The following is a 21,390-nucleotide window of genomic DNA, read 5'->3' on the forward strand; positions in this document are numbered from 1 at the left end:
TAGCCCCAACCACCAAAAGTGGCTGTTGGGAGGCTGTCTGCTCGATGGCGCACCGGACAGTCCGGTGCACACCGGACAGTCTGGTGCCCCCTGCCACGTCATCACTGCCGTTGGATTCTGACCGTTGGAGCTTCTGACTTGTGGGCCCGCCTGGGTGTCCGGTGCACACCGGACATGTACTGTTTGCTATCCGGTGTGCCAGCATGGGCGAGCCTGCCTCCTGCGCACGCTGCGCGCGCATTTATTGCTCTGCAGGTAGCCGTTGGCGCGGAGTTAGCCGTTGCTCCGGAGTCGCACCGGACAGTCCGGTGCACACCGGACAATCCGGTGAATTATAGTGGACTAGCCGTTGGAGTTTCCCGAAGCAGACGAGTTCCTGAGGCCGACCTCCCTTGGCGCACCGGACATTGTCCGGTGTACACCGGACAGTCCGGTGAATTATAGCCGAGTCGCCCCTGGAAATTCCCGAAGGTGGCGAGTTTGAGTCTGAGTCCCCCTGGTGCACCGGACATGTCCGGTGGCACACCGGACAGTCCGGTGCGCCAGACCAGGGGCGCCTTCGGTTGCCCCTTTGCTCCTTTGTTGAATCCAAAACTTGGTCTTTTTATTGGCTGAGTGTGAACCTTTTACACCTGTATAATCTATACACTTGGGCAAACTAGTTAGTCCGATTATTTGTGTTGGGCAATTCAACCACCAAAATTAATTAGGGACTAGGTGTAAGCCTAATTCCCTTTCACTATACTATTGATTATCCATACATGAACCTACCAATGTGGGAAAAAGAATGTATGCAACTAATTATTTCAATGTCATACCTTGTAGTCTTGCATAAATTCATAATGCATAACAGTTTATGGCTCACTGATTGCCGCTTTCAAGAATTTGTCAAGCCCTTCACGAGTACCATTGTCAACTAAGAAAATTACAGTATGTCAGAGCTACAATATTATATTCCACAGAAAATGTAAATATTGACTGGTTTGAGAGGAGAAATGGAAATTACCACAGTTTGTTCCAAGCACAGATCTTAAAGCTGCAGTTCAAACAATAACTTTAGCAACTTTTACTTTTACATTTGATAAAACATCAGCAATAGAAAGAGAAGAAAGGCCAGGTAAAGGAAAAGACCTTGCACTTGACAGCCCACACCGCAGAAAAGAAGGCGCTTTACACCAGCTGCCTGCTAAAGGAAACTGTGAAACTCTCTGGATTTATAAACTGGTCACTATAGGATATGTATTGTTATGGTTGGAGGGATGATTGGAAATTTGGAATAGGCTTTGGAACCCACTAGAATGTGGGGCTATTCCAGATTTAATAGGCTAATAGAATTACATTTGTGGTCTTGCCAAGCAACAAATTCAAATATAATTGAACTACTTCTAATTAGACATCAAATATTATAAGGACTAAGGACTATTACAATACAGAATTGTTAAATTAGACATGTACCAAAATTGTAATAGAAGATTAGCAAAACAATTACCAAAAAGCCATTTGAAAAAAAGGTGATGATCTCAGGCGTCTTACCTCAGACTGGAGTACATCTTCTCAAGCATAGAAAAAAGCCAATATGCAGATATGCATGTGTATGTTATAGGCTTATAGCCACTTGCATATGAAGCAACTGTTCAGGGTCAGATTGATTTTTGCATCTTGCATCCGTCTTGATTCAGCCTATTCCAGTAGATGAGGCCAATATGCAGATATGCATGTGTATGTTATAGGCTTATAGCCACTTGCATATGAAGCAATAGTTCAGGGTCAAATTGATTTTTGCATCTGGCATCCGTCTTGATTCAGCCTATTCCAGTAGATGAGAACAGATATTGCCCTAACATCAGGTGTCAATAGTAAAGTTCTTCTATTTGTGGTCATCAAAGAAGCTCCTAAGAAAAGAGCTCTATATGTGTCCCAGTTTGGTCGCACACCATTTGTAACCATATCACTGTAAATTCCTAAGCCCTTATCAAATTCACCATGAATGTTGCACCTGCGAATCAAAATATTGTATGCCACAATATCAGGTTTCAAAATCCTTGCACTGGGATGGCCGCCACAACACGTGACTGCCCGCCGTCACTCCACGCAGGTCACATGAGCAATACAACTCTATTAAGCAAATGAAAAAGGTCCCAGCACTTGTGAGACATGCAAGCAATTAAATAATTGGATCACGATCAACCAACCACCCTTAGCTCTTGGGCTATGCGTTGCTTTGTAATCTGTCCCAATTAGTTGACCTATAATCATTTTTTGGAGCCATTCATGTTTCCTGCCAACTAAATTTACTTTCAAATAATAGTTTCCATATCATATTACATATTAATGCATTATGAAGCTTTATATGCACACAAGCTAATATATTATATGACACACATTACTATCCAATAGTGTAAATGCAGATCTCTGTGGAAAACTTTCACATGAATTTGAAAAAAAATCAATTAACATGTAAAGCAATGCAAGTCTAATTTCCCAATCGGTCCAAGTAACACATTAATATATCAGCGAGAGCCATGATAGTGACCAAAATCTCTAATAAAAGGTGTTACTCTGATCCCTTGTAAAAGTTGGTTATTTTTATATCCTTGGGATAGTGTTTGTTCATAGTGAAAAGTTAAGTTAATATCAATCTAATTTTGTTCTTTCAAATGTTTTGTGCCTGCTATCCTTTTGGGCCCAACATAAAAAAATCACAGTGCAAATATGGGAGAAGCAAATTTGATATGTAGATAGAGAAACAAAAGTCACTACAAGTTACTCGAGAGATAAGAAGCCAAATCATATTCTTAATTGTCAGAGCATTGCAAACTTCACTGTTACTTCCTTTATTCATGTCAATGTATATGACAACGAATTCAGGCTGCAGGGCTAATGAAGTTTTATTCAGAGAGGTCACATGTAGTTTGGCTGTATTTCCCTTCTGCTATTCTGGAATCAGTGAATCTGAATAAATATATCCAGTTCCAAACTGTAGGCTGTAGCCAAAATGAGGGCAACAGTTTCGTGGTGAAAAGGAAATGATCCTAAGAAGCGTTAGTTCTGAAGTAGTGCACATTTGTATTATCAGATATGCCTCACAAACAAAGAGGCGTGTAGTAGAATTTTCATGGAATATTGAAGTGCGGAACTTCTTAGGGCTTGTTAGGTTAGAGGTGGATTGAACGGGATTGGAGGGGATTAAATCCCTTGCTATTCAAATTTGAACAGGAGGGGATTTAATCTTTCTCAATCCCCTCCGATCCGAATACAACCTTAAGAAGTTAAGCATCTTAATATAATTCAGATTGGTGTCACCAACCTTACAGAGCTCATTTATTATTGTAGAATAGCTGATGCAATTAGGAAAGAAACCACTCTCAGTATTCTTCTGCATAAGGTCAATCGCCCCTTGGATCTGCCCAGCCATACAGAACCCTTTGATCAATGTGTTAAATGTCACTGTGTTAGCTAAACAGCCTTCAAGCATGGCTGCGTGTAGAACTTTAGCCTTTTCGAGCTCTCCTTCATTTCCCAGATAATCAAGAAAGCAATTATAAGTATAGCTATTAGGAAGGAAGTGTCCAGCTAACATTTCTTTACCTAGCGTCAAACAAACTACACTTATCTCTTGAATTGGGAAATGGGAACGAATATCTGGATCAATTAATCCTAAATTAATATTAGGACAGCTAATTCTGCCTCTCAGAGATCTGCTGATATGACCTAATATTACTTCTATATGTTGCTAAATTCTGATACCTCTAAATTCAGTCGTAATAATACAACAATATATTGTTCATATTATTTTAGCATTTTTATAAGGAGCAATATTGTATCTTTGCAATAATGCCATGATATACATCCTATAAGATCAATGGCATCGGGTATACTTAATCAAAATAGGATGGTGGCAGGCCTGTGTCCCTTTCCTCCGTAAGTTTATACAATTTCACTTGTCACATCTATTTGAATGAAGAACTTAAGCTAAAGTTCGTGTTTTATTTAGTTTCGTGCTATTTGACGATGTACTTTATATACTTAAAATACTTTTGTCAATAAAATTATGTTTGACACTTTCAATTTGATGGGTACAGACCCAATCACAATGGAGATAGTGGTGGAGGAAGGAAATGTCGATGTTGGCAATACTGCTGAACCATCGTATGAGGTTGTGGCTCTAAGTGGTTGTTCAGCACAATTGTCAACTAATGACATTGATAAACATGAACTAGGTAAGTGCTATTATCAATTACAAAAAACTAAGGTCTGCATAATAAATATTTGTTTGACCCTTAATTCTTCTCTTGTGTGTTATAGCTATAGAGAGCAAGGATAGTAAGGTCAGTGTTGGTAATGCTGCAAAACAATCACACGATGTTGTGGGAGTAGGCATTGACTGTATTTTCAATCATGCTAAAGTGTCAACTGAAGCCGATCTTGGACCACAATCGGGTAGGCTCTCTTATCTACACTCCTAAATGTAAATATTGTCTTATATGTACTCCTAAAAATGCTTTTGTCAATAGACTTATGTTTCATTCACTCCTCATACAGATGTGATACACCTGACATCTTTGGATGTTACAAATGAATCAAGTCAAATAAGTTCTGATGCGGATATGGTAGAGCAGAACAAACAAGATGCTTTGGACACACTTATTAAAATATCACAACATAAAAAACCAAAGAAATTGAATGTAGCTCGAGTTGTCTCTGAAGGTAATTTTTTGTTCTTGCCTTATTGCATCTTATTGGTTTTCGCATATATCATTTGCTTATTAAGTATAATATAATATTTTTCATTGTACAGATTATAAGTGCACCCCAGAAGATGTTTAGCTTATTGAATACATTAAAACATTATCGGGGAAACAAGTTGTGGTGAACATCGACAGCGCATGGTTAAATAGAAATGATATGGAATGTCTTTTTCATGGTGACATCCCATTGTCTGACGAAGTAAGTACATCTGTATGTCCATATTATATACAGTAATAAAGTATATATATTTATAATTATCATATTATACAGTATGGTATACATATTTAAAGCTAGCATGTATATTTGATCTGCTAATTGTATTCTTTTGGTGTACAGCCCTCAGTGCATATATACACTGTATTAGGGGTGAAGAGCATTTACCTCATAGAGAAGGTGGAAAAGTCTTCTTGGAGAACACATTCATTTCCAGTCTGCTTAAGCGTGATGGTGACCCTAAGGTGCTCTTAAATTGTAAGGAAGACACAATTGAAAAAAGGGTGGACAACTATTTACAGTCTGACATGGTTGACCTAAAACTCATCTCATTTTTAATATACGTAATATGTAATATATTGGTGCACAATACTTACAAATTAATGTTAATTTATGTTCTATGAAGGTGTTCCTTCCAATGAATATAGAAAATTTTCACTGGTACCTGGCAGTTCTAAATGCAAAAAAAGTGAGGTACATGTACTCGATTCTATGGGACAACAAATAACGGATCGTCGAGACCTTTATACTACAGTGAGTAATCATTTCTTTTATATTATGATTATTTCCTCATTACATTATTTGTTATCTATAAATCTTGATATGTTTTATATATACACATAGTTAAAAGGTCTAGAAAGACAGATTAAACTTGCAGCAGAACATAAAGAGCTTTACCAAGACAAGTGGTCGAACCTTGATGTTGCATCATGGCCAGTTATAGAGAAGATCACAACACAAATGCAAACCGATGGGTAAAATTCATGTGACCACAACTCTATAAAATTAGTTATATTTATTTTCATATATACATAGAAACTCACCTGATCTGTTAAATTTCATATTAGGGTATCTTGCGGGCTATGGATGATAAACTATATGGAATACTGGACAGGATCCTCCCTATCTGATAACGTAACTTAGGTAGAGGATGTATATTTATTTATAGGAACAATGTTTCTTTTGTTCTAATTTATATACTTGCAGGATGATATAACAATGTTTAGGTTTAAGCTACCTGCAATATTATGGGACTCGAGATTAAACACAAAGAAAAAACATCAAAATCTTGACCACAATGTGGATGAAGATGGAGAGAGTTCAAGTGATGTTCAAATAATCGATACTCCATGTGAGTTATCTAAATCGTCAAATACATCACATCAGATTGAACCATATATATCTCCATATGTTCTACCTGCTAAAGTAACATTAACAAACACGCAAGAACTGATGTTTGTATTATGCACATATATCATGGGGATAGACAACGCCAAATATTTAAAGTAAGTTAATTCTCATTTAATATAGTATATGCATGGTAAATATTCAACACATATGTTCTTGCTTTAACTATAAAAACAAATGTTCATTTAATAGAAAACATTGGATTCAGAGCACTAAACCTTATCCAATTTCTTTAAGTCTTCAAAAACTTAAAGATATATTGGATGTAAATAAGCCGATGGATACAGATTGTTTTAACATGGCTGTTCGGATGATCGCATGCAATGATGCCTTGTTCTTGTTGGAAGACAAATACCACTACATGGATCTACAATTATGTGTAAGTTCAAGTAATTAGTCTTTATTCATATAAGTGTGTTTATTATATCATTATTTTACTAACAAAAAGTAGTCCATAAGTAAATTTGGTCGAGACCCTCGCCTTCGTGCAAAGCCAGATATCAACATGCTGGCAAAATTATTAGAATGTTGGCCTGACATGGAGTACGATGTTTCAGATTGCAAACAAGTAAGCTATACTCTTCATCATTTTTGTAATCTTGTTTTTTCTCTTACTTGAACTAATTTTTTAACTTGCAGATTCTATTGCCCTTTTCTTTCATGGGTCACTTCACCTTATATGTACTTAACATGGACACTAGAAGCATCTATATAATGGACTCCATGCCTATACCATCATGGTTTAAGGGTGATCATCCTAGCATGCATTATATCCATAATATACATTATATTGCCAATAATATGAATGCTGCCATGGAATTGGCCAATCCTACATGGAAAGACGATATTTATATGCGGCGTCGTATAGTACCAACATGGGTTCCAAGAACATTAAACTGGTAATTTTTTTAACCCGAACAACGTATTAATTTTGTCTACATATATGTAACAACGTATTATTTTAATTTGTAGGGATTTATCTGGCTTTCTTGTTATCAACTTTATGCACGATTGGAATGGTATAAGGTTACCCTGCATTTGCACTGTGAGTACCCTATCTGTTCTAATACTTTGTCAATATTGTTCTTCTATAATTGATTATTAATCGAGATCAATGATATGTAATAATGAATGTGCAGAATGGGAATGACCTGAGGACCAAATTCTTAGTAGAATTATTGAAGTACAAGGACAATGAATCCAAAGACAACATTCCAGAAGAAATACAAGAAATTATTAGGCACATCAGATAGATATGATTTTATTTGTAATGATACTCAAGTTATTATCCTAATTAATTTTATTGCCTTTTAGGTTCGTAGTATCGTTAGGAACATTTGCCAACATATATTTTAGTTATATGTTGCAAATATGAAGGCATTTCAGATTTCTATACTTTCAAAGATGCATTGGTGTTTTAGAACCTTCAGCTTATCCTACTGTAGTACTATGCTTAAAAGACTCCTATGGGTTTTCATCTTTTTATTGGAAACGAAGTACCATACTATTGTACTGTACAGTGACTTACAGGTATGGAGGGATAGGGCTCATCGCACCTTCTAGCTTCGTGAGTCAAATTTGAAGACTGGTAAAATCATTTTAAGCCTTTCGAAATAACATACCATGTGTTTTTATTCTTTAAAGCTCTCATGTGACAATTTTTCCTCTAAGTTATTGCAATCATTATCAATTCTCATCTTGGTGTTGAACATTAACAGTATCTTTATCATTTGTGTTTTTCTCAGCACTGTAATCTGTCACCACTGCCAGCATATGAGCCTGCATTTGATTGGGAGAATGAGAGGTCTTTGATATTTGGCCAAAGGGTGCCAGAAAGTATACCAGCAATAAGCAACAGGTTGCTTCAGCCCACAGACTAAACCAATGCATCCATCATTTCTCTCTCCCCACCCCTTCTTCTGGTGATCAATGCTTATTAATTAATCCCATTTTAAATTGTTTTGTACTGATTACAGTGGCTTGAAGATAACTGTCAAGGTACTATCTTTGTCATTCCAAGCTGGATTAGTTGGTGAGCAAAACTAGAATATTTTGTGATTGCTTCTTAACTTCTTTACTGTAATTTATCTCATTTACACTCAACCGCACAATCTTAACTTTCTGTTTTCACGATCTATCATGTGTGTTTAGAACCTTTCAGTGGAACGATTTGCTTGTATAACAGAGATAGAAGAGAAAAACTGTCAGAAGACTTCTACTTTCACATACTTCCAACAGATATGCAGGATGTAAGCTCTCAGCGCCAATTGCTTTCTTCTTCTTGTTTTATATCTGCATATATAGAATATTGTAGCATGTTAACAATGTTAAGTTTACACTAATCAAATTTCTATTCTTACTGATCATTTAACTTCCTCTGGGCTTAACAGGCTCAGGGTTCTTTGGATCGTCGAGGAGTTTTTTCATTGGACACACATTCACCATCAGTCTGCCTTTTGATTCAATTGGAAAAGGCTGCTACTGAAGAAGGGGGAGTAACACCTTCTGTTTATTCTCATAAAGAGCCTGTAAGTTAAAAAGTGTTATTCATTATAATATTAGTGTTGTGCTGCCTACATCGATTGCATGTTCTCATATTATTCCTGCACCCATGCTTTCATGACAGAACTGCCACGTGATAATGAACACAAGATTGTAAACATCAATAAGGAAGGGCACATGTTGACACAACTTACTATGGCTGATACTTCTGATGTTCCTATAGAAGATCCTCTTAGCATCTTAAACTCAAGAACTGATGATAATCATGCCCTAGAGTTGAGGGATAAGGAGCTCCTTGTGTCAGAGCTGCAAAATACGCTTGATCAAAAATCAAAACAGTTGGGTGAAACTGAAATTAAACTTAGTGCCATGATGGATGAGGTTAATTCTCTGAAGAAAGAACTTGAACAAACCCGGGGTCTTCTTGACGAATCTCAGGTTAGTCATAAAAATCTATGATAACTCCACTGCTCTGTGCAAATCGCAATGATCAGCTTCCATATTCTTGTTTCTGTGAATGTGATTCTGTCTCTACATATTTTGATGCAGATGAATTGTGCGCACCTTGAAAACTGTTTACATGAAGCAATAGAAGAGGCCCGAACAAACAAATGTTTAGCTGACAGAAGGGCTGTTGAGTATGATGCTCTGCGGTCGTCTGCTTTGAGGATACATGGTTTGTTCGAAAGGCTAAATAACTGCATCACTGCACCAGGTGTGACTGGCTTTGCAAAGTCACTGCATTCTTTGGCTGCCTCCTTGGCAAGGTGTGTTACTGCCATTCACATTTTTATTGTTCATAGTAAATAGTCTTCAGGGGACAGCTATGATAAAATATCCTCTATTTCATTCCAGCTCTGTAAAGAAGGATGAAGCTGATACCACTGTTCAGTTTCAACAATGCATCAAGATCCTGGCGGACAAAGTTTATTTACTGACACGACAGAGTGCTGAGCTGCTAGAACGCTATTCAGCTATGCAGGCAGTACATGGAGGTATCACAAAAGAGCTGGATGAGAAGAAAGAGCTGATTAAGAATCTCTACAATAAACTTCAACAAGAAAAACAGGTTTGTCTTTTAGCATATGTATCCATAAATCCAGTACCAGTTACTGTTCTTCATCAGATGAACAGCACAAGGCAGTTCATGAGGTTGTGGAAGTTGTGTTGCGTTCGATGCAGCAGGATGCAGGTGCAGAATAAGATTGGTTTGACAATTGGGGCTATGAAGTGATGATGCACCTTCACGGCACATGGTTGCTGATACTCAATTTTGAGTGGCAGTGTTCATGTTAAGATTAATTTCTTTCCTTCTCTGTAAGTGTTAGTTTATCGCAAAGTTATCTTGACTTCTTGAGGCATATATCTATTTTAGGAACCAAAAACAGTAATACTAACCTCATCTGATGCCCACCAATCTGAGCAGCCAAGGCATGCATACCTAACCTCATCCGACATATGAATTTTGGGAGGAAGTGGGGTAGGGTTCGGGTCGAGAGAAGGAACATAGAGAGAAGTAAATCTGATTAGTCTGTTCTTGACATCTTGTGCCTGTCCATCCGGCGCAGTGGGGTTAAAACACCCCTGCTACTTCCGGTCCAGGTTTACAGTTTACACTAAGTCATACGTACGCATACACATAAGGGCATGCATGCATGCATATGCACATACAGTTGAAGGAAAATAGAAGGCTAATACTAGGTTCTCATCTGTAGTTGATAATTGAAGTAAGAAACCTGAAGTCTGATCCACACTGAATGGAACACCCGAACTGCAGAAGTACATTCTTCATATATATTGCACAGTTGACTTTTATTTAGTGCGAGGACATCATTCGCTTGTAAATTCATATCAGAAAATTGCAATAGCCTTTGAGTAGAAGATCAGCAACATCTCACATTAAAATATGGTTCCAGCCGTTTCCCAGGAAGAAGCTTCACATCAATGTTCACTGTAAAAAACACAGGGCTTTTCAACATACAGTATTGAGTGAATGCGAGGCTGAGTGACTTCTCGCATAAGAAATGCCCTAACACAATCATAGTCTGTTATGACACTAACAATCTCTAAAGGTTGGCCGATTTACTGACGATAGCTCCATCACACTGCTTCACCTCAACAATTTTAGGTGGTGGCCATAGATGCATAATCCGTATAGCTACTACATCTTCACCACAGTTCTTGCCCAACAATCAAAGTGCATCCCCAAATCCTTCTTGGACATCAAGGACGAGGGAAGTCAGACAACCATAGTGCAACTCATCAGTTATGTCGAGCACTAGAGAAGTTACCGTGCTCCGTGATCATTCCTTCATACAACCAAGACCCTGGCTAAAAAATATACAGCCTAAACAACCAAATGCTACCTTCAGTATGGTATTTAGCATCATGAACTCCAGGGTCGTATGGTACGCCGTGACAGTACGTCAGTACCTGACCAACCAGAAAATTTTGATATGGGAGGGCTTTACCATCAGGGAACATGTTCACGCATGGTGAATTCAATGTTACAAAGGTTTTTTTGTTGATTCGTAATTCGTTGGTCCCCTTGCAAGGTCCGAGGAATCGGAACCACTAGCAGCTGAAGCGTCAATTTTTCAGCTGTAGAAATTTGGTTAATATATCTTGTTTAGTGAATTGAATAGAATTCTGGCACATGTTGCTGGATGTATAGTTCGTACTGTAACTTGTGAAGGTCCAGTGTCCAAATACAATATCATCCATTTCGCTGAAATAGATACAGTATATTGTTCTCTTCCCTTTGTTGTACCTTTGCTTAAGGTGTGAACGTGAAAGTGGGGTCTCCAGATCATCACGAAGGGTGATAATTTCAGCTGAAGCACACTACCTTTCATTTGGGAAGTTCCTTGAACTTAGTTTTTCAAGCCACTCAACCGCTAGAAGGCTGCCAATATGCGGGCATTCACTCAATACGAATTGTCTGCGCTTTTTTTGGGTAAGCTCAAAACATTAGCTGCATTTCATAAATTATTTCGCTTCCATTGTATTGTACTACCTTTTCTGTTCATTTATTTGGGATGTGTCAACTTCAGGTTGGGCTCCAAAGTTGCAATGTTCCAGTATTCCTCAGTCAAAATTTACAATGCCTGCAAACCACAACCTACTCTTGAGATTCACAATCCCGATATGCACGAGTGGTACGGGCAAGAGATACGAAATGTATGTATCGTTCGTTCCTGGCGGTCGTGGACGTCCATGCTGTACACAGCAGGGTAAGATCTTGCTGGTTAAATTATTAACGCATTGTTCTCCAATGGCATTTGTTGATGGATGTGACTCATCAGGAGCATCGAAGATGTTTAACATCTCTCCTCTAGGAGTGGAGCTCCTGTCCTGAAAGCACAACAAGTATTTGAGATAATGCCCCGTTAAATTCTCCTGCTTCTTTTTTCTTTGATTAATTAATGTGCTCATTACTTATATAGTTTTATAAACAGCTAAACACACTTGTAGATCCTTGCACACAAAGGGAGCATTACTGTGTTTTTCGTACACCAAACTGATTGTTTCAAGGTGATCCACCTTAGGAAGTTCTTTAGCTGTTGCTAAGACACATTTAAGAATATCTGAGGATTTTTGTTATAGAAAGTTACTAAAGGCCCCATCGTGCTGGGACTATCGTTTTAGTTTTCTGGACCTGTTCAGGGAAATTGACACCAGTTAACTTGTCCTAAAGGAATCTTCAGATTTAGATTTATGAAAATCCGATTTTACCTTTTAGAGGCAGTTTGGTTAAACACATACGACTTTTTCCTGCACCAAACTGATTTTGTACCGCTAGATTCTCATTCTTATTGTTTAAGGGTGATCCACCTCAGGAAGTTCTTTAGATGTCCCTAAGACACATTTAAGAATATCTGAGGCTTTTTGGTATAGAAAGTTACTAAAAGTCTCATCGTGTTGTGACTATCGTTTCAGTTTTCTAGACCCGTCACATCGATGTTTGGATGCTTAAGAAATTAAGAAACGGGAACAAAGGGCAGCATGCATGCATAGACGATAGATCATACACCCATGACCTAGGGGGGTCAAGTATTAAGCTGTGATTAGCTGGCGCGTTGATTTGCCACCGAAATTCTCTGGCGTGACTGTACTACTAACATGGGTGCATTCTGTTGTGTCCTAGATGATAGATCATGCATTCTGTTGTGTCATTTAATCATACAACAGTATTAGAGTAGATTATTTTTGTTGGTGAAAGTTCTGAGGATGCCAGGACCTCAACCGCAAATAATGCCATGCTCGGCTTATGACATAATTTGCAGGTTGCGCGTGATTAATTTTGCAGCGAAATGGAGGAGGTACATGTATATTTTCCCTCTTGATGAGGATGCTGACTTGATTTTAGGGGAAGCACAGTCCTCAAAAACACTAGAGAATTCTGAACACAACATAAAGCCTCAAAGCTTTGATGTGGCCAAGGTTGATGAAATTCTCCAACCACTTGCTGGAAAGACATTATCTTACAAGATGTTTGCACGTGATACACAGGCTTCACGAAGTGTGTAAGTTTCATCCAATCACAAGTTCATAACATGTGCATACAAAAATGGTTCTTACAGATTAATCTTAGATGCTTTATTTCCTGATCCTGACATACATGTCTTCTCTGCTGCCAGTATCCCTATCAAATAGGGCACCCATATCCGTACTGAAATTGTTGCCATCCTGGTGCTCTTCTTCGGCAGGTTGCAGCAGCCACACCACAGACAACAGCTATCAGAGCCGATCAGGTTTGCAACGTATCTGCCATTCTGTCTGCCTCTGCTCAATCATTTGACCCAAATGTGACATACTGACATGTGCTGCCACACAGGGATACCAACCGGCGGACGTGAAAACGTTCTGAAAAAGAGAGATAAATCCTGAAAACCGGGGAGCATTCTGGGTGGCAAGGCAAAGAGACAAACCTATACTGATAAATACGAATTTCCTGGGGACGGGGACGTGGATGGGGTGCAGACACTACACCAAAATCATACACTTCCTACGGTTTTTTAACTTCCTACAGCTTTTATAACAAACCGTAGGAAATAAATAACTTCCGAGAGGCAACTGGTAGCTCTAGGAAATAAACATAACTTCCTACGGTATTTTATAAAAGCTGTCGGAAGTTAAAAAACCATAGAAAGTTATATAACTTCCTACAGCCTCCTCTAGGAAGTTAGGTTTTAGCTATTGACCAGTCAAACGAAAAGCTAACTTACTACGGCTGGCTCTAGGAAGTGAGTTGCCTAGCTAACTTCCTACGACCTCCTCTAGGAAGTTAGGTTTCAGCTGTTGACCAGTCAAACCAAAAGCTAACTTCCTACGGCCTCCTCTAGAAGTTAGGTTTCAGCTGTTGACCGGTCAAACAAAAATCTAACTTCCTACGGCCGGCTCTAGAAAGTTACTTAATTTCCTAGAGTAAATGTACAAACTCTAAGAAGTTACGTAACTTCCTACGGCTGTACTCTAGGAAGTTAAATTTTTTATCTTAAATCCCTTCTGAATCTTATCCTCTTCTCACTCTCCTCTCTCACACCCGTGTCTTCCACCAAGAGGAAGCCGCCGCCGATGCCGCCTCCGCCTGCATACCCGCTCCCGCCCGCGCCCGCCGCGCTTGCCGGTGCCCCCGCCCCGGCCAAGGTTTGTGTCGCTACTCGCTAGACTAGAATTCCGCGCGCGGACCTTTGCCGGCCGAGCCGTTCTGCGGCATCTCGACGGGGACAACCATGCGAATTTCCTTGGCGTCCACGTTGACGCCACCTGAGCCACCACCGGTGAAGGCCGGCTGGCCGCTGACCTCCGAGACAGGGGAGGCGCCCGAGCTCCACAACGGCCGCGGGCCTCGACGACTGGGCTAAGGCCGAGCGCTCGTCGAAGTTGGACTGCCGCTGCGTCAGCCCCCTCGACCGCTGCGACACCGACAACCAGCGCACCGTGACGTGGAGCCTATCGTCCTCCGCCACCTCGGCCTCCATCTCGGCGCGCCCGCCCTACAGCGACAACACGTCCGGGTCCACATGCAGCGACGCGATGGCTGCCGTGGTGTCAGGGAACTGGTCCACGATGAGCGTCCGCGCGGCGCAGAACTTGAAGAGGAACAGCAGCAGTGTGTACCATATGATGCACTGGAGGGCAGGCTTGAGCACGCGGCCAGCCTCGCGAGGACGACCAGCTTCTGCAGCGTGTCCGCTGCCAGGAACCGGAGATTCATGGCGTACAGGTCGTTGGTGGAGATGAAGTGGAAGGATTTGAATCAAGGTTCATTTATTTTCAGGCGTGGAAAGTATTGCAGATAGATGTCTCTATTTTCACGTCATCATTAGTTGATGTTCAGGTATATTGTCTTTAACATCTATGTATTTTCTATGAATAAATTATCTCATGGAAGTTATATTCCTTTTCTAGAAATCGTTGGAGAGAATGTTATCCAAAGGAAATATTTTAATTGGCCATAGCTTACATAGAGATTTATGCGGTAAGGTGTGGTTTGTATTTTTTGTCTGATCTATCTGATGTGTCAATCAGATGTGTACTTTGCGTTTAGTTGAACATGTTTCTTTACTGTTTTTAGTACCATTTAATTCAATTGGTCTCATTCTTCTATTTTGCAGCCTTAAAGATTGATTACTCTCAAGTTATTGATACAACATACATATTTAAGTATGCAAATTTACCGACTACTGCATCACCTTCCTTGAACAGTCTGTGCAAGGTATTGGCATAAAGTAACAATAATGTCTGCCTTATCTGCTTTTGTTTTTCGAGTTGAAGAAATTTTGATTCATGGTGCCAGTTAAAACTTAGTTCAAAATAGTGACTGTGAACCCACTTTGTCTTCTCTATTTCTCCCCCGAGTTTATACACAATAGTGCTTGATATAACTATATGTATGGTATTTCCTACTTCTGTTTTAGCGGGGTTAATTTTCAATGATATGTGATTGTATGTAACTATGAATGGTGCTTTAATCTGCTTATTTTTTTCTTCTTAGGCTGTTTTGGAGTATTTAGTTCGAGAAGAAGGAGAACCACATAATTGCTTAAAGGATGCAGAAGCTGCAATGAATCTAGTTCTTGCAAAGCTTAAGAATGAGTTTAATGACCCCATTGAAATTGCTGCAAGTATTGTAAGCGCCAAAAAAAGATGTTCTTAAATCTTACCATTAGTATAGATGATGCCACCTTACTTCTTTGTGGTACCTTCCTAGGTAACTGAATCTGATTTTGTGAAGTTGCTCGCTCATAGAATTCTAGTGTCTTATTATGACTATGGATGAGACTTTTGTGATGTAATTGATGAGACTATGGATTTAAATATTATTATGTGATTGTGTGTAAGATGTTTTATATGAAAATATATTGTGCTATATAACTGTTGATATATTTATTATGTTGTGAAATGTGGTGTAAAATAAAAATAAACAGCATTTGTAATGCTGGTCAAATTAACTTCCTAGAGGTTTATTGGGTCGTAGGGATAACTTCCTAGAGGCTACAGACAGCCGTAGGAAGTTAGTCGTAGGAAGTCAGTCAGTTGACGGCCCTGACAGCGTGAAGCTACTAACTTCCGAGAACCTACTAACTTCCGAGAGACTTTTTTGGCTGTAGGAAGTTAGCTAACTTCCTAGAGGGCTCTAGGAAGTTAAGCTAACTTCCGACAAAAAATTTCCGAGTGCCAAACTTCCGACGGGATGGCTTAACTTCCGAGAGTTTAGCTAACTTCCTAGAGTTTAGGGCTAACTTCCTAGGGTTTAGGCTCTAAGAAGTTTACTATTTTGGTGTAGTGAGAAGCGGATGAGGAAGCAGTGTAGGAGAGCCTATCTTGTTACAGCTTAAGTACCTTATGCTGCTATAGCTGTGTTGCAACTGCCCCTGTACTTGACAGATTTGCATTAGATGCTCAGGCTATAGAGGGTAGGTTCCTAATTGTGACCATGTACTAAATTATATATCTGTTGCTAAGTTATAGTACAGACAAAATAAATTTAGCCTGGCCAACTTGTATAAAAATGTGTTATCGTAACTAAGAATATTTGAATTGCTCCTATGTTACTTTCTATATTCATTCTTGTAACTCCGTTTACTTCCATGTGAATATTGTGTATAGTAGCCATGATATCATGATATGATAATGAATTGTTAAGGTCATTCATCAAATATGATTATGCACCGTCGTAACGCACGGGCACTCTACTAGTTAGAGTAGAAGAATGCACAGCAAATTCCACGCATTATCGACACTACGAGCATGATGAAATTCTCGACAACTACAATCAAAACGGCAGAAGAACAAACTCCAGCCCATCTTCGAGACTTTCTAGAATAGCATCAAAACAGCAGAGAAGCAAACCGCTGCTCATTTTCAAAAGAATAATGCTTAATGGCAATATAAGCATTGATCAACAGATTGAACTCCCGAAATATTCACAAATTCCCCCTTCGCCCATTTCCAGCGTTCATGACATTACTAGTATGTACATAACCTCCTCCGCCATCAAACCAATCTGAAAACCAATGGGAAAGTGATCAATGCTAATCCACATCCTCTATTCTAATGTTCCACGGCTCCTCCCTCTCCGGCTCCTGCTGCACCTCCGCCCGCCCGCCTCCGAACACGAGGTAGCTGACGACGACCGCGGCCCTGGGCCTCCGCCTCTCCTCCTCGCCGCCCTCCGCCGACGCCGCGCTGTCCTCCTCCTCCTCCTCCTTGGCCGGCGCTGGCAGCTCGCGGCGGCAGACGGGGCAGTTGCCGTGCACGCCTAGCCACCGCTCCAGGCAGCGCCCGTGGAAGCGGTGCCCGCACGGCATCTCCTTGCCGGTGCCCTCCACCGCGTCCAGGCAGATGGCGCACTCGCCCAGCGCGTCCTCGCCCTCCCCGGCCTTCACCTCCTTCAGCGCGGCGATCGCGGCCTTCGACGCCGGCGGCACGCCGCCGCCGCCGACCCCGCCCGAGAACAGTTCCCCGTTGACGTCGAGGATGACGTGCTGCACCATCATCAGGCCGCCGCCCCGAGGCAATGCCGAGGCGGGCGCCGCCGCCGCCGCCATCCCCATCAGCAGCCGCAGGATGCCCGCCGCCTCGCGGTCGTCGTTGTTCGCTGAGGCCATGGGGAGTAGGCAGCGGCGATGAGGGAGGGGAGGGGTGGAACCGTGAAAGAATCGAAAGAATCTGGGTGTGTTTTTCGGCGGATTGAATGGTGGCGGGTATATATGATCAGGAGAGGCTAGTGCGGTGAACGTTCTAGAAGATTCCGGAGCTGTCTCCTCCTGTCTCTGATCTGTGGGCCCTAAACTAGGCGGGGGCAGTCGGGTGGTCTGACACGGCTGTGAAATCCAACTTGGGGAAGTTTTATGAGACCTGACCTGTTTCTGTTGGGTTCGGTTGAAGAGCGCGTGTCGGCCTTTGGAGGTACCAGCTGGTTCCTGAAGGTTCCAGAGCGCAGATATTTTGCGTCGGCTGCTGGGTCGCTGATATGCGGGGTACCCGCCGGTCAGAAATAGATCCGGACACTTATTGGATGATAAAATTTTCAATATTTTTATAATTGTAAATAAATAAAATATAATATTTACTCTGTAAATTCTTATTTTTGTTTTTAGCATGAACATGAATACTTGGGTCAGGCACTTTGCTACCGGCTTTATTATCACTAGCTATATATGACAACTTCCTTGATTTATAGAGAGCATGTGCTAGTTTATAAACAACGAATATATAAATAGATGCATAAATTTATTCGTGGATGCCATTTTTTTGATACATTAGTTAATACATATGCAAACACTTAAAATGATGGAAAAGATAACGATAATACTTCTAAAGATATTCACAAAAGTAGAAAAAATTGAATGGTTTGCATTTCAAACTTTACCGATACATAGTATATTATAATTCATAAAAAGAGACCATACAATATAAATATATAAAATAATGGTCAGAGTAGAAGACTTGCGTATATGGTTTGCATTTCATCTATTGCACATTCACCGGAACAGTGCAAAAGGAACATGTATTCAAGTGGAAACTTGCAATTGCAAACATAATTAAGCACAAACAGCGAGAGAAATTGACAAGTTAGCTACGCCTAGATTCCTAGGAACCTATTTAGATCAACACGTGAAAACCTATCCAGTTCCCTGACGTGAAGTACATAGTATACATGCTGACTGTCGAGGCACACAAGTCGTTTTGGCCATTTTTTCTACTCTGTTGCAAATAGGCCGGACGCATGCCCACCCCGTTGAGGAGGTGGATCCACCACTGTTCCTTCCCCTTGACCGTTTCTCAAAAGGTCATCGACCCTTCATCGTTAGCATTGATAATGACATCTGTGGTGCCCACCTTAATAACATCAATGACTGTAGTCCTCTCTAGTTTTTTTTTACAATCGGAGACCGATAACTCAGGCACTTGAAATGCGGGAGTTTCCTCTTTATGCCCCATGTCGTATTGGTCGGCCTTTGCCAGCGAGGATTCTGGTATGCTTGCTGAACCTATGTCTGGGACCAGATCGAGGATCTCTTAATCGATCAAGCACTGAAGTTTGGGATACCCTCATGATGGGTGTTATGGCATCCTGTAGGGATATTGTGCATAGAATATAGGTGCTCCTCACATCTAGTTGAACGCATATGGTGGAGGTGAATATTTAAATGCATAAGGAGGGATAAATTGACGGGTATATAGGTGCGTAATTAGATGGAGGCGTCCATGGTGGTGTTGATTGTGTGTTTGGAACCAACTGTACGATATCTCGAGTCGACTTATTCGGCCTCACCTCTTGTGATGAGTTTGTCTATTTTGCCTGCCTTTTTAGTGGAGGAGAATGAGGTTACTTTATTGGCCGGTTGCGATGAATGACTTTTTAATTGACATATTTAGCTGGTAATTGATTAAAGGTAGGACCGACTTTGATTAGCCGACCAAATGCCTTAGATGTGTTTTTTCATGTACATATTTTGAGTCGTTGGGGCTTGAAGGTACATGGTCGTGGTTGTGGGCGTCTCTGGTCTCCTGTATAATTTGGATTTTGCCCCAGGAAGAGACCCTGCGAGGTAGAAAAGATCATAGGGTTCTTGAGGTCGGCAGAATACCCAAGGTGTCTCTAAACAACGTCGAGCCGAGGAGATGTGAATATTGAGGATATGGAAGAATTATTGCTACTCCTAAGGCATGAATATAAAGGAACTCGTAATGAATTAATTGGATCGATTGAGTCATGCCTCAATCGACCAAAGCCCTTTATATTTATAGAGGGAGGTGTGAACTTATTACTAAGCACATCCTAACAGGTTTCCATGTGAGTAGCTGGATAAGCACACGCGGGATAATTATTCTGGCCTAATTTAATATAATTATGGACCATCCAAACTACACCATAGACCGTCCGAACCACATGTCCAGACCATACAGCCACGCTCATGTGCCAAATCTGGTGTTCAACAACTCCCTTTCTAACATTGCTTTTTTATAATAATGTTGTAAACATGCCTGAAAAAATTGGGACTTTGGATTTCAATAAGATTGAGTCGTTGGGGGCAGACGCACTGCATTACATGGTTTACATGCGACGTGTGTTAAGAATCATGTATGCTGACGCGGATAAATATGCTGCTGGTCTGAGGGCGTTCAGCCAGATACGCTTGCTGACCGCGCTAGCCGTCGCTAGGTGCGCTCCTGCATCTGAACGTGCTATGAACTGACGAGCATCGATCAGGATTTTCTGCACAAGTGCACAATCAATCAGCTAAAGCAGTAGCAGCCTGCATCATCAAACACATAAATAAGCAGCCAGTCATTGACACATCACATGTGGGGATGTAGCTCAGATGGTAGAGCGCTCGCTTAGCATGCGAGAGGTACGGGGATCGATACCCCGCATCTCCATTCTATTTTTGAAACTCTTTTCCCATTTTTTGTTTCTGTTTTCTGAGGCTTAGACTTTTTTCAGTCCATTTCTTTCTGGCTTTTCCTGTGTCTGTTTCTTTAGACCCCTGAGCTATATATAAGCTGCTGTCTTCGAGACACTCACTCCACGCAAGACCGCAGTGTTCAGAGTCTCCGTGCTTTCAGACTTTCAGTGGCTGCACCTGTCGAAGTCTTTTAAGAAACCCAAAAGAAGAAGAAGAAGAAAAAAAAAAAGATCAGTTTGCCAAAGTACGCACACTGCCTGTCTCGATCTGCTACTACCCTCCCGCGTCCGTCTCCCCTCTCTTTTTTCCTTGCATCGCAACGGTAAAAAGGCAAACAGAAAAGCACCAAGACGGTTTCACCATTTCATCCGCCGCCCTGCTCTCTCCAAGCACAGCACACCAGGACACCAACACTGAACAGTGCGGCTGTCCGTTCTAACAAGCCTCGTCAGGGTTTGCAGGACCATACAAATGCATCCGAACAGAACAGGCAAGCAAACAAAGCTCCAGCCATGGGCCATTCAATCCGATCCAAGCCGTGTAATGTAATACTGAGATTGACATTTTACTTTGCATGGGAGAAGGTTGTTCTAGCTACGACAAGTTCGAGGGTTTTTTTGTTCATGTCGACGCATCAATTCACATGACATAATGTCATGCGTAAACAACAGCATATATAAATATATAAACTTTGCCCTGTAGTATTATACTCCTACTTTTTTATATATAAAACTAATTCATATTCGGGCTATGTAAAATGTGAAATTTTCTTTCTTTCTTTCTTTCTTTCTATCTAGGGGGTAGTTCGACTCTTTTC

The 21,390-nt window shown here is 40.8% G+C and overlaps 1 protein-coding gene, 1 non-coding gene and 3 pseudogenes across 6 annotated transcripts; 4 read left to right on the plus strand and 1 right to left on the minus strand.

The window, feature by feature from the left end:
- The first annotated feature begins 7,616 nt into the window (after positions 1 to 7,616).
- On the plus strand, positions 7,617 to 8,687 carry LOC103649323 (guanine nucleotide exchange factor pseudogene; annotated as a pseudogene). Its single transcript, NR_161406.1, has 5 exons — positions 7,617 to 7,646; positions 7,896 to 8,008; positions 8,127 to 8,182; positions 8,302 to 8,399; positions 8,541 to 8,687. The product of NR_161406.1 is annotated as a guanine nucleotide exchange factor pseudogene (transcript).
- Positions 8,688 to 8,768: 81 nt separating this feature from the next.
- On the plus strand, positions 8,769 to 9,886 carry LOC103649324 (alaS superfamily - Chromosome segregation ATPase superfamily pseudogene; annotated as a pseudogene). The gene is made up of 3 exons (NR_161407.1): positions 8,769 to 9,090; positions 9,202 to 9,419; positions 9,508 to 9,886. The product of NR_161407.1 is annotated as an alaS superfamily - Chromosome segregation ATPase superfamily pseudogene (transcript).
- A 4,306-nt stretch (positions 9,887 to 14,192) lies between these two features.
- Positions 14,193 to 15,996, plus strand: LOC101202712 (small RNA degrading nuclease pseudogene; annotated as a pseudogene). 2 transcript variants are annotated; one of them, NR_159654.1, is made up of 4 exons: positions 14,823 to 14,995; positions 15,067 to 15,136; positions 15,273 to 15,373; positions 15,653 to 15,996. The product of NR_159654.1 is annotated as a small RNA degrading nuclease pseudogene, transcript variant 2 (transcript). The 2 variants fall into 2 exon arrangements; NR_159653.1 differs by having other exon boundaries at positions 14,193 to 15,136.
- Positions 15,997 to 17,055: 1,059 nt separating this feature from the next.
- On the minus strand, positions 17,056 to 17,844 carry LOC100285280 (ubiquitin-protein ligase CIP8). Its single transcript, NM_001372204.1, has one exon. It carries the CDS (start codon positions 17,766 to 17,768, stop codon positions 17,193 to 17,195), a length of 576 nt encoding a protein of 191 aa, NP_001359133.1. The 5' UTR covers positions 17,769 to 17,844; the 3' UTR covers positions 17,056 to 17,192.
- A 2,630-nt stretch (positions 17,845 to 20,474) lies between these two features.
- TRNAA-AGC (transfer RNA alanine (anticodon AGC)) lies at positions 20,475 to 20,547 on the plus strand. The gene has a single exon. It is a non-coding gene; the product is annotated as a tRNA-Ala (tRNA).
- The last annotated feature ends 843 nt before the right edge of the window (positions 20,548 to 21,390 follow it).

Source organism: Zea mays, chromosome 2 (assembly GCF_902167145.1).
Source record: "Zea mays cultivar B73 chromosome 2, Zm-B73-REFERENCE-NAM-5.0, whole genome shotgun sequence".
In the NCBI taxonomy this organism is placed as follows: domain Eukaryota; kingdom Viridiplantae; phylum Streptophyta; class Magnoliopsida; order Poales; family Poaceae; genus Zea; species Zea mays.